The sequence below is a fragment of the Chiloscyllium punctatum genome, chromosome 20 (genome assembly GCF_047496795.1).
Source record: "Chiloscyllium punctatum isolate Juve2018m chromosome 20, sChiPun1.3, whole genome shotgun sequence".
Taxonomy (NCBI): domain Eukaryota; kingdom Metazoa; phylum Chordata; class Chondrichthyes; order Orectolobiformes; family Hemiscylliidae; genus Chiloscyllium; species Chiloscyllium punctatum.
In genome coordinates, this window is record NC_092758.1 from 87,998,532 (window position 1) to 88,012,160 (window position 13,629).

At 44.2% G+C, this 13,629-nt stretch overlaps 1 protein-coding gene across 1 annotated transcript in view; it reads left to right on the forward strand.

Annotated features, from left to right (window-relative positions):
• smpdl3b (sphingomyelin phosphodiesterase acid like 3B) overlaps window positions 1-11,866 on the forward strand; it is a 28,012-nt gene extending 16,146 nt beyond the window's left edge. Inside the window, exons 7-8 of the mRNA XM_072591161.1 lie at window positions 4,611-4,744; window positions 9,992-11,866. Of these exons, the coding sequence (XP_072447262.1) occupies window positions 4,611-4,744; window positions 9,992-10,300 (443 nt within the window). The 3' untranslated portion in view covers window positions 10,301-11,866. The remainder of the gene's footprint in view (window positions 1-4,610; window positions 4,745-9,991) is intronic.
• Window positions 11,867-13,629: the final 1,763 nt, after the last annotated feature.

Sequence of the window (13,629 nt, forward strand, 5' to 3'; positions counted from 1 at the left end):
CTCATTGATTTGATTTGATTTGATTCATTTATTTTCGAATGTACCTAAGTACAGTGAAAACCGGTGTTTTGCGAGCAGTACAGGCAGATCGTAGCAAACAAGTTCAGATAGATCATAGGGCCTTAGACAGAGCGAGGTACACAAGGTTACACTGCACAGGAGGGGCACAAAGTAAGATCAACAGCGTTTGAAGTTAGAAAGTCCATTCATCAGCCTAACAATGACAGGGAACATGCTGTTCTTGAGCTTCAATCTTGAAGCAACAACCACAAATCACATAAAGGATGCAACACTTCACTGTTATAAGTGTAGTACTGACTTAAAGACCTTGCAGAGGGGCTGCTAGATTTCTTGTATAGTTCAAGGCTTCCCAGTACACATCACGATACTGCTTTGCCATGGTTTTGTGCTATTAAGGAGAACACAATGTGAATACACAGAAGCAGAACACATCCATCTTTATTAAAACCGAAAGAACTGCGGATGCTGTAAATCAGAAGTAAAGACAGAAGTTGCTGGAAAAGCTCAGCAGGTCTGGCAGCAACTGTGGAGAGAAGTCAGAGTTAATGTTTTGGATCCAGGGACCCTTCCTCAGAACTGCTCTGAGGAAGGGTCACTGTGAAGATCTAGACCCCGGGAGAGGCCTCTCGGTTCTGCAATCGGTCAACTAAACACTTGGTCTGATTTCAGCAAGATTTAACAATTTATTACGACGCCAGGCATGGGTTATCCAGCAACACAGGGGTTAAGCACCTCTGTGTACTCAGGAAAAGCTGCTGTGCTTTAGCTTAAACACAGGCACCTTTTATAGGTCTCTTAACAAACAGAACTGCCTTAATTGCAAAATTAATCCAATAAAATGTAATAAAACGACAAATAGACATAAAACTAAACCAATGATATTTCCTGGGAACTGACTTGTTTTGCGCTTCTTTATGTCCGGGACACCTGGTTTCCAAGGTCAATTTAGGATACTTTAATAATGTCATATCTTACTTAGTTAATTCATACTATGAACAGGGCATTGTTTACTGATCTCTTTCAATTAGTTCAGGAATGTAGTTTTCAGCTGTTAGATGCCATTACAAACAAAATTGTTAATTTGCTTCTAGAAGCCATTTTGTTATGTTATTTTATGTTACTTGCATTAAGAAGCCATTTTGTAGTTAGTAAAAACATACATTAAATGGTTGCTCCTGACAACAGCCTAAACCTAGACTTTAGATCAACTGGACCAAAACAGTGACATCCATTATTATTGCCCAATGTCAGCAGCAAGCTCTCTCAAATATGCTCAGAGGATGCAGAGTGAAGTCCCCATCCACGTTATACCATCATCACATTCGCATTTAATATTGCCCTCTCTCAGCTAAGATTGATGAGTGAATGACAACTTAGAGTTATGAAATCTAGTTATGAGTTAGTATTTGATTTGATATATTGTTGTTAAATGTACCAAGGTACAGTGAGAAGTATTGTTTTGCATGCTAGTGAGACAAATCATACCTTACATAAGTACATCAGGGTAACAACAGAATGCAGAATATAGTGTTACAGCTACAGAGAACGGGCAGAGAAAGATCAACTCTGATATATGAGAGTCAAAAAGTGTAGTGCTGGAAACGCATAGCTGGTCAGGCAGCATCCGTGGAGCGGGAGAGTTGATGTTTTGAGCTTATTCTTCTCAGATGCTGCCTGACCTGCTGTGTGTTTCCAGAGCCACACTTTCTGACTCTGATCTCCAGCATCTGCCGTCCTCCATTTCTCCTAGTCTAGTATATGAGAGGTCCGTTAGGGGAGAGGCTGAATTAAATCTGTTATCAAATTTACTTTTTTATCGTCTGCCCATTGGAAGAGATTTTAAATCGGCATGGGAGGGGTCTTTGATTATGTTGGCTACTTTCCCAAGGCAGCAAGAAGTGTGGATGGAGTCAGTGAATGGGGGGGCTGGTTTGTATAATGAACTGGGCTGCGTTCACAGCTGTCTGTAATTTCTTGCAGTCTTGGGCAGAGCAGTGCCATACCAAGCCGTGGAGCATCCAGATGGGATGCTTTCTATTGTGCACCTATAAAAATTGGTAAGAATCATTGTGGGCATGCCGAATTTCCTCAGTAAGTAGAGGTATTGGGGTGCTTTCTTGACTGTAGCCTTCACGTGGATGGACCAGGATGGATTGTTGGAGATAATTACTCCCAGGACCATGAAACTCGCAACCACCTCCACCTCAGCCTCATTGATACAGACAGGGGGTGTGTCCTCCACTCTGCTTCCTGACGTCCATGACCAGTTCCTTCATTTTTCTGACATTGAGGGAGAGATTGTTAAGTTTACACCACGCCACTAAGCTGCCTATCTCTTTCCTGTATTCTGTCTTGTTATTTTTTTTAAACCTGACCCCTCAGGTGGCATCATCAGCAAGTTTGTAACTAAGAGTTGGAGCTGAATTTGGCCACACAGTGGTGAGTGTATAAGGAGGATAATAAAGGGCTGAGTTCACAACCTTGCAGGGCACCAGTGCTGAGGATTATTGTGGAGGAGGTGTTGATGCCTATCCTTACTGATAATGCATCAGGAAGACAAGGATCCAGTTGCAGAGGGGAGGGGCAGAGTCCTAGGTCTTAGAGTTTGGAGATGGATTTTTTGGAATTGTGATGTTGAAGGCAGAGTTAAAGTCAATGAATAGGAGCCTGATGTAGGTATCCAGATGTTCCAGGGATGAGTGTAGGGCCAGGGAGTTGGCATCTGCCAACGACCTATTGCAATGGCAGGCAAATTGTGGGTTTCCTCCCACAGTCCAAAAATGTGCAGGTTAGGGTGGACTCAATTGTCCACAGTGACCAGGATGTGCAGGCTAGGTGGGTTAGCCATGATGAAGGGCTTATTTCCAAAACATCAACTTTCCCGCTCCTCGGATGCTGCCTGACCGCCTGTGCTTTTCCAGCGCCACACCTTTTCATCTCTGATCTCCAGTATCTGCAGTACTGAGTTTCTCCTAGCCATGGGAAACACAGAGTTACAGAGATGTGATTGGAACTTTGGCGGATCCGTGAGAACTCGATGGGCCGAAGGGCCTGCTTCCACACTACAGGGATTCTATGATTAACAGCAGTGAGAGATATCTGAGGTTTGTACCATCTGTGAAGCTCAGGTTGTTCATAGAGTGCCAATATCCTTGGCATAATTATCCACATATCAACTTTGGTTCAGGAGAAGTAAGTCTGGGAAGAAAGTCCCCAACAGGGTCAAAGACATAATCTATTTGATCATTATTCTGCATCTTAATCAGGGGTTTGACCTCTGAAGTATGTAGTAGAGGACATCAATTCTAATTGTAGGTCATTTATATTAGCCTCACTTTCACACCTTAGTGCACCATTCCTGATTTATAAAACAGGCTTGTGACAATAGTGTAGCTTCAACAGGTATATTTTTGTCCTTTTTTTTAAAAGAAGAAAGAAGTTTTAAGACAGAGGTGATGAACTGTCTACTTGATAAACCAGTAAACAGCTGGTGAAACCTTTGGTATTTTTTAAAAGTTAGAACAATAGAAGCAGCCTGGCTGGATGTCATCAGTTCCCACAGACCAGGATTTCTAGTTTTTCTTTAGTTTGTAGGTTTAGCATTAAGTAGTTGTTGTTGGCGACTCAATAGGGCAGAAGATGTTGAGGCTTGAAGAAGTATAAGTTAACTTTTCCCTCTCTCAGTTACAGCTAGAAGTTGAGATTTCTCTTTGCTGCTGCGTTACCTGGGAGACCAATCTATTTCTCGTAATTTGCTTTTTTGCCAAGGGGTGTGTTTATGGGATGTTGCTATATTGGAAGTTAGTTAGTAATAGTTACTGTATCTATTCTGTTACGTTTTCCAAAGAGTTGTTCTTCTTTCTATTGTTGTATTTTAACTACAGTATTTTGCATAAAGTTGAGTAGATTGACCAATCAAATTGCTTCTGGAACACATTACCTTTGCCTTTAAAATAAGAAAACGTTAGGGTTCAGGCTATCTTCTTAACATATATTGATGGGGTCTGGTCTGGTCTGATCCATAACAAGCTCCATCTTTGTTTCTTGAATCCCTACAATGTGGAAAAAGGCCATTTGGCCCAACAAGTCCACACTGACCTACCTAAGAGCATCCCATATAGAGGTTTATAAAATCATGAGGGGCACGGATAGGGTGAATAGACAAGGTCTTTTCCCCAGGGTAGGGGAGTTCAGAATTAGAGGGCACAGATTTAAGGTGAGAGGGGAAAAATTTAAAAGAGACTTAAGGGGCAACTCTTTCACGCAAAGGATGGTATGTGTGTGTATGCAATGAGTTGCCAGAGAATGTGGTGGAGGCTGGTACAATAACAACATTTAAAAGGTATCTGGATGGGTATATGAATAGGAAGTGCTGAAAGGGATATAGGCCAAATGCTGGTAAGTGGGACTAGATTAGGGATATCTGGTCAGCATGGACGGTTGGACAGAAGGGTCCGTTTGATGCTGTACAGCTCTCTGACTCTATTGCCTCTTTATTTTTCTCCCGTCGATCTCCATACTAAATTGCTTTTGAGTGAAGTTGATGATTGGCATTCGAACTAAAAAATGACAGAAGTATTTCATTGCAGGTTCTCCCGTCAGTGCCATGTTTATTGCTCCGGCAGTAACCCCTTGGAAAACCACATTACCCGGCTTACAGAAGGGATCACAAAACCCCGGGATTCGCCTCTTTCAATATGATGTAGACACTCTGCAGATCTTGGTAAGAATCCATACACACCACACTGGCTGACTTAGCATATGTAATCTTGATGTTTGTTGAAACGATGCTATCTGGAAATTGATCTCCTCACCTCTGCCTGGAATGTATAGACGAGGGAGAGTTCCTCTTAACTCCTGCCATAACTTTAATAGTTCAGAAGAATTCACAGTGGCTACTTCTACTGTTTTATAAGTGCATCAACTGAACCCTGTGACAATTCCTTCCCCATAATCGCTGGTTCCCAAGTTGCATCGTTTTATTTCTTCTAAGATATACCCCGCTCTTTGTTCCTGACCTGGTGCTTTACGTTAGGTTGGCATCAAGGCACAATCATTGTCCTGTAAGGAATTTAATGTGACTGGGTAGGTTCAGATTAAGAGGCAGCTCCCTATAAATTCAGCATAACGTTGCTGTTTTCATGCAGCTAATGTCTACTAAAAGAAAATTCGAGAACAATCACTGGTACTATTGGGTGGCACTTGTAACCTGTAAGCCCTTGGTTTTCTTTGTGCACTGATCTTCTGCCCTGAGCCAAGAACAGGAAAAGTTTGGCTGTGTTTTCACTCTTTAATGGATGTTCCTGGCTACACCAACATTTGATGCCCATCCCTAATTGTCTCTGAAAACATGGAGGTAAGTAGGATATTCTTGCCTCTCTCTGCCCTTTACCACTATCCCAGTCAAGTTCAGATCATTAAAGTCCTCCATAACTACTCTCTAACTGCTGCAATTTTTCAAACTTGTCCCTCTGATCCTTCCCACTGGTTGCTGACCTACAGAATACAGCAAGCACCCTGCTCCTTACTCCCAGCCAAATAATTCCATCCTTGAGCCTTCTGGGACATCCAATTTCTCCATTACTGCAATACTCCTTAATTAACACCACCAGCCCTCCCCACTTTTGTCTTTTTCTATCTTTGTTGAACACCTTGTATCCTGGAATATTTAACACCCAGTCCTGCCCACATCATATTTTCACTTGACTAACCAATCTTATTTAGCACAATCTATGCATTCACAAATGTACACAACGATGCTAATTTAGATCTCTAAGGCTAATTACCTCTCCCAGTATTTGCTAGAATCATAGAATCCCTGCAGCATGGAAGCAGGCCATTCAGCCCATCAAGATTACACCTCCCCTCTGAACAGCATCATTGGAGATATTGAGGTGGCTCAGTGGTTCGCACTGCCGCATCACAGCACCAGGATCCCAGGTTTGATTTCAGCCTCAGGCGACTGCCTGTGTGGAGTTTGCACATTCTCCCCGTATCTGTGCGGGTTTCCTCCAGGTGCTCCGGTTTCCTCCCACAGTCCAAAGATGTGTAGGTCAGGTCAATTGGCCATGCTAAATTGCCCATAGTGTTAGATGCGTTAGTCACAGGGAAATGGATCTGGGAGGGTTACTCTTCGGAGGGACGGTGTGGACTGGTTGGGCCGAAGGGTCTGTTTCCACACTGTAGGGAATCTAATCTAACCTAATCATAGACCTACCTGCTACCCTATCCCTGTAACCCCTGCATTTCCCATGGCTAGCCCACCCACCTAGCCTGCACATCCTTGGACGCTACGAGCAATTCCCCACAGCCAATCCACCCACCCGCACATCCTTGGACTTTGGAAGGAAACTGGAGCAAACCCATGCAGACATGGGGAGAACATGCAATCTAGTCACCTGAGGACTAGAATTGTACCTGGGGTCCCTAGTGCTGGGAGGCATTGGTTCTAATCACTGAACCACCACAATATCTCCGATACCTCTGGGTTCCCACATCCCTGCTAAATTACTCAAAATCCTTTCCAGGAATAATAACACAACGCCCACAAGGAACACAGCCCTGACTCTGACCAGGGCAATCATCTGCATGGTCCCACCAACCCAGTCCCAGCGTGCCAAAAATCAAAAACTCTCCATCATCAACTTTTCAGCTGCACATTTACATGTCTTATCCCATTATTTCCATGCTTGTTTACACGTCACGAGGAATAGACCAAAGATAACTCCTCAGTTCCTGATCTTCTACCTACCTCCTGAAATTCTGCCTGCAGGATTGCATCCATTATTCCACATATGTTGTCAGAGTCAACATGGACGTTGCCGCTGGATATCCACCCACCCTCCCTTCTCTCAACTGCTGAGTGACGTCCTTGATCCTGCCCCCAGAGAGGCAACCTACCATTCTGGTTTCACATAACAGTCACAGAAATATGTATATGTTCCCTGACTGAACCATCTATCACTATGTCTTTTCCAAGCTTCCTTGTACCTTGAATTGAATTAGCTTTACTGTCACATGTACCCACCTGAGTACAGTGAAAAGTTAGGAGAAAGTGAGGACTGCAGATGCTGGAGATCAGAGCTGAAAAATGTGTTGCTGGAAAAGCGCAGCAGGTCAGGCAGCATCCAAGGAACAGGAGAATCGACGTTTCGGGCATAAGCCTTTGCCCGAAACGTCGATTCTCCTGCTGCTTGGATGCTGCCTGACCTGCTGCGCTTTTCCAGCAACACATTTTTCAGCTACAGTGGAAAGTTTACAATCTTAGGTACAAGGTACCTAGGCACAGATTAAGTACAAATTCTTAGGGCAAAAAAATTAGAAAAATAAAGAAATAAAGTTCAAAATGACAGTCGTTCCAGAATATAATAAAGAAAAAAATAAGAGAATTTAAGACAGCTGATTTCATGGCCCTGGATTCAAGGACTCGACTCCCACCCTATCCCCCACTGGAATTGCGGGCCAGATGCTACACGTGCTGGTAAAAATGCTGCATTGAGTCACAGACTGACAGAAGCCATCGCAAGGAGACCCAGACCGACGGCATCAAAAACAGGCCACCGAGAAAGGTGCCAGGTGCTCACAACTCAACCAGCCACAGACTTTGGCTCTGACTGCACTCCCCAGATGAACTATCAATACTGAGAAGCCGAATACAGACTGGGACGATAATCGTGGGGGACCCATGCACTGCCTGTCAGGTGGTCTCCCATTCTTCCTCTCCAGCATGCTCTTTAAGCTGTGGACTGATCGCAAACAGAACCATGCAGTCCAGACAACAAAAGGTGATTGCAACTACAAACAAAAGGATATGTCTAGTTGAGCTGCAAATGCGATTAGCAGATTCAACAAGTCAACAATTCGATATCACAACGTCTGCCTCTCTTTTTATTGGACAGCAACTATTGGTGCTAATTCTTCTCCCTGATCTTGCACTACCTCTAGACCTATATTATTTCTTCACATACTTCGTTACTGTTTCCTTTAGAAATCGGAAATTAGTCCCATTTATTCCATAATAGCATTGAACATTGTTAGTTTCACCATTATTATGAATGGAAGATCAGGAGCATTGTGTTCGGATGTGTTTGTCATGACAGACATTGCTATTCCTTCCACAAGAAAGGGTCAGAAGTCACATGACACCAGGTTATAGTCCAATAGGTTTATGTGAAATCACAAGCATTTGGAGCACTGTTCCTCCATCAGCTGAAGTGATTTTAAATAAACCTGTTGGACCATAACCCAGTGTTGTGTGACTTCTGACTCTGCCCACCCCAGTCCAACACTGGCACCTCCACATCATGAATACCACAAGAAAAGGCAGGGGAAGAAGAGAGAGATCAATAAATCAACTTCCAGATAAAAAATGAGTTTAACATTTCCAAAGCATTCTCACAAATGTTTTCCTGACGCTGTCGGATGTCTTTGGATGGAAGGAATCGCCTGGTAATTTAAAAACGCTTGATTCACACAGTGACAATTGCATAACATCAGAGCAGCGACCAAAGAAAATAATGAACTTCATTATACAACTTATTCAAAATACATATGAAAAATGTATGGCACTTGGTCAGGTTTCATTCGCTCAGGGACAAGAGAAACATTAAAACCTCCTGGGAAATTTGGGATGCTGATTGGTTGAGACACAGCCATGGAGAATGCAGCATGCTTTGGGCATTCTGAGAGTCTGTGGTGTTTTCTCCACAGTAATACTTTTTTAAATTCACTCCCAGGATGGGGGAGTTGTTGGCTGGCATTTATTACCCATTCCCAACCACCCAGTTAATGGTGAATCACATTGCTATGGCTATGAAGTCACACGTAGACCAGACACGACTTTCTTCAGCTCTTGATAGAGAGTCATCTAGATTCTAAACATTAGCTTGCTTTCTCTTCATGGATACTGCTGACCCACTGTGGTCTCCAGCATCTTTCTTCGTTTTTACTAGATTTTCCTAATGATCAAGAATGGTCTCTTGGTCATCATCAGACTTTTCATCCCAGATTTTTTTTATTGAATTCAAATTCCATCATTTGCCATGACAGGATTCAAGCTAGAGTTCCCAGAACAGGATATTCTTACTACATTATTAGGCTGGTGAGGGTTCAGAAGAGATTTACCAAAATGTTGCCAGGAATGAGGGGTTTGAGTTATAAGGAGAGGCTGGGACTTTTTTCACTGGAGCACAGGAGGTTGCAGGGTGACCTTATAGAGGTTTATAAAATCATGAGGGACATAGATAACGATTGGCAGATGTATTTTGCCTAGGGGTTGGAATTTCAAAACCAGGGGGCATATTTTTTAAGGTTGAGAGGAGAAACATTTAAAAAATGAATGAGAGGCAATTTTATTTACAAAGAGCATTTGTGTGTGAAATAAACTTCCAGAGGAAGTGGCGGATGCAGGTACAATTACAAGACATTTGGGTAAGTACATGAATAAGAAATGATTGGAGATATGGGTTAAGCACAGGCAGATGGGGCTAGCTTAGTTTGGGATTATGGACTGGTTGGACCGAAGGGTCTGTCCCCATGCTGCATGACTCTGTAAGCTTACTGGATGTCTGGGTTACTAATCCAATTACAATACCACTAGACCATCACCTCCCCAAAAACCAGTTATATAAATCAATATGAACTGCCAAGCTGTCAACACCCAAATTTCCACACATTACAAAATGTCGCCTTATTTGAAATTTGGTATGCTTACCGTTGTCCCAATGAGTGCAAGATGGCAAGCTTCAACAGTACGTCTCTTTCTTCAGCACTATTGAAGTAATTTTAACCTTACAGTGGCTGTCTCAAGTAGGCACAGAAAAGGGAATGGAAACCTGCAGCTTCACTGAACACAGCACATTTTGCATTGACACATTACAGCAGCTGTAGCGTATCCGTGCTACAAATGGAACATATTTTTCCACACTCAAAATTTACAGACAACTTGTTTCTCTGCTTTTTCCCATCTTAGGATATGGTGACCTATTATTTGAATTTAACTTTGGCCAATACCCAGGCTCTACTTTGGGAAAAAGAATACCGTTTAACAGAAGCCTTCCAAGTACACGATGGAACAGCTGGATCCATGCAAGCTGTGCTGGATAAATTGAGCCAGGACAAAGATTATTTGCAGAAATATTACGAATACAATTCAGTTAGTTACGACTTGGGTGATTGTGATGACTGGTGCCGGACTGATCACATTTGCGCAATTCGAAATGTCGATTACGCAAGGTACCAAAATTGTATCAAATCTGAAGGATCATCCACAATTAATTAAATGCATTTGCTGTTATGACTTTTTGTGCTGTTATGCAGCATGTTCTTTCCTTGCAACTTCACTTAAATGGTATTTTACCTCCTAGCATGCAAATTACTTCTTTTGATTTTACTGTTGATTTAATGGCAAAATAGTGGGATAAAGGTCACATGGAGCTTTAACACAGGATAGACCTTTTGGGTCAAAAGTCTTCTTTAACTGGTTCAAATTCTGTACTCACATACAAGCTCCCCATACGCAGTGCATTAAGGCATCGCCAACTTTAATATTCGAACAGAGACGGTTTTCAGCCTCAGCTCTTGAACCGATGGATGTTTTGTCCACCTCAAACATCAAGTGAAAACTGAAGATTATCTTCTCAAAAGATGCAACTGCAGGATTCCAAATATAAGCAGTGAGCTTCATTTTAACACCTAGAACTCAAGTCATTTTCCATTTATAGATCTACACATAGATTCAGCCACTGCTCTTGATGATATAAAATGTACCTGCAAATGTTCAAGTATTTCTCTCAGGGGAGCTGTTGACTCAGTATTGTACATCAGCTATTTTAATCCAGACTAAGCCAGATGGCAGCTGTCACTTTGTCAAACATTACGGGACTAATGCTCAATTTTCTTGATGATTTGAACTAGAATTAAAGCCTTTTTTTTGCAAAGAACCACAATTCCAGTTGGCATCTTCTTTGAAGAACATTCTCAGATGCTGAAGGTGGTGGACTCAACTCCACCCAAATCCAATGAATAATCAAGTGATAGAGAGCTATTAAAAAACTCCAATCTTATGCAGAACACATCTGTTAAGATTCTCAGAAGATACGGGGGTGGCCCCAACAGACCCAGCGCTATATTATGAGCACTACCAGGTTAAAACCACTTTGATTTGTGCAATTCATCCAGCAATATAACCATTGCTCCAGGCTGAAGTCAAACCCCACCATCAGAGTTTGTCAATTGAATTCAATAAATAGTACACATCCTTCATAAGCTATGATCAGTATTGATGACCATGAACCAATAGCATTGTAATATCCTGTCATGTTCACAAAATACTTTCAGGGAAGGAAATTTTCCATCCACATTCAGTCTGTGTGCAATCTCAGACTCATGTTGCTGCTTCTCAAATGTCCTGTGGAGTATCTGGTGAGCTACCAAGGCAGTCTGGTGGTGGTTGAGGGGGTGCATGGGGGAGAAGAAATTAGGGATGGCTCCGACAGTGATGTCTATACTCCAAAAAATGCTCAATATTTTTAACCCTCTTTTGATTCCAAGGTGCTGAGGAATGAAAGCAATTCCAGTTTCAGTCCCAGTGCTAGCACCGGTCACACATCGATTATTTATGCTTACATTTATGGTCAGTTGTATGTATGTCATACAGGCTTAAGGATATACCATGACGACTGCTCTGATTTGTAAATGACAAACGTGACAAGTGACTCCCTCGCCTGAGGCTTGGGTTAAATTTCAGCTCAATCATGGCAATCATGTAGAAATCAAGAAAAAATATTCCACCAGCATGACAAACAAAAAGACTCGGAGAAAGTGAGGACTGCAGATGCTGGAGATCAGAGCTGAAAAATGTGTTACTGGAAAAGCACAGCAGGTCAGGCAGCATCCAAGGAACAGGAGAATCGACGTTTCGGCATAAGCCCTTCTTCAGGAATGAGGAGGGTGTGCCAAGCAGGTTAAGATAAAAGGCAGGGAGGAGGGACATGGAGGAGGGGCGTTGGGAATGCGATAGGTGGAAGGAGGTTAAGGTGAGGGTGATAGGCCGGAGAGGGGGTGGGGGCGGAGAGATCGGATTGCAGGTCAGGAAGGTGGTGCCGAGTCCGAGGGTTGGGACTGAGATAAGGTAGGGGAGAGGAAATGAGGAAGCTAGAGAAATCTGCATTCATCCCTTGTGGTTAGAGGGTTCCTAGGCAGAAGATGAGGCGCTCTTCCTCCAACCGTCGTGTTGCCATGGTCTGGTGATGGAGGAGGGCAAGGACCTGCATGTCCTTGGCGGAGTGGGAGGGGGAGTTAAAGTGTTCAGCCACAGGGCGGTTGGGTTGGTTGGTGCAGGTGTCCCTGAGGTGTTCTCTGAAACATTCCGCAAGTAGGCGGCCTGTCTCCCCAATATAGAGGCCACATCGGGTGCAGTGGATGCAGTAAATGATGTGTGGGGAGGTGCAGGTGAATTTGTGATGGATATGGAAGGATCCCTTGGGGCCTTGGAGGGAAGTGAGGGCGCAAGTTTTGCATTTCTTGCAGTTGCAGGGGAAGGTGCCAGGAGTGGAGGTTGAGTTGGTGGGGGGTGTGGACCTGACGAGGGAGTCACGGAGGGAGTGGTCTTTCTGGAACGCTGATAGGGGAGGGGAGGGAAATATACCCCTGGTGGTGGGGTCCGTTTGGAGGTGGCGGAAACGACGAAGGATGATACGATGTATCTGGAGGTTGGTGGGGTGGTAGGTGAGGACAAGTGGGGTTCTGTCCTGGTGGTGATTGGAGGGGCGGGGCTCAAGGGCGGAGGAGCGGGAAGTGGAGGAGATGCGGTGGAGAGCATCGTCAACCACGTCTGGGGGGAAATTGTGGTCTTTGAAGAAGGAGGCCATCTGGGTTGTTCGGTATTGGAATTGGTCCTCCTGGGAGCAGATGTGGCGGAGGCAAAGGAATTGGGAATATGGGATGGCGTTTTTACAGGGGGCAGGGTGGGAGGATGTGTAATCTAGGTAGCTGTGGGAGTCGGTCGGTTTATAGTAAATGTCCGTGTTGAGTCCAACCTCAGTCCCACAACCCCGCACCGCCCGTTTCTACCTCCTACCCAAAATCCACAAACCTGACTGCCCCGGCCGACCCATTGTCTCAGCCTGCTCCTGCCCCATCGAACTCATCTCTGCATACCTCGACACGGTCCTGTCCCCCTTAGTCCAAGAACTCTCCACCTATGTTCGGGACACCACCCACGCCCTCCACCTCCTCCATGATTTTCGCTTCGCCAGCCCCCGCCTTATCTTCACCATGGACATCCAGTCCCTGTACACCTCCATCCCCCATCACGAAGGATTCAAAGCCCTCTGCTTCTTCCTTTCCCGCCGAACCAACCAGTACCTTTCCACTGACACCCTCCTTCAACTGACTGAACTGGTCCTCACCCTGAACAACTTCTCTTTCCAATCCTCCCACTTCCTCCAAACCAAAGGAGTAGCCATGGGCACCTGCATGGGCCCCAGCTATGCCTGCCTCTTCGTCGGTCCATCTTCCGCAGCTACACTGGCACCAGCCCCCACCTTTTCCTCCGCTACATCGATGACTGTATCGGCGCTGCCTCGTGCCCCCACAAGGAGGTTGAAC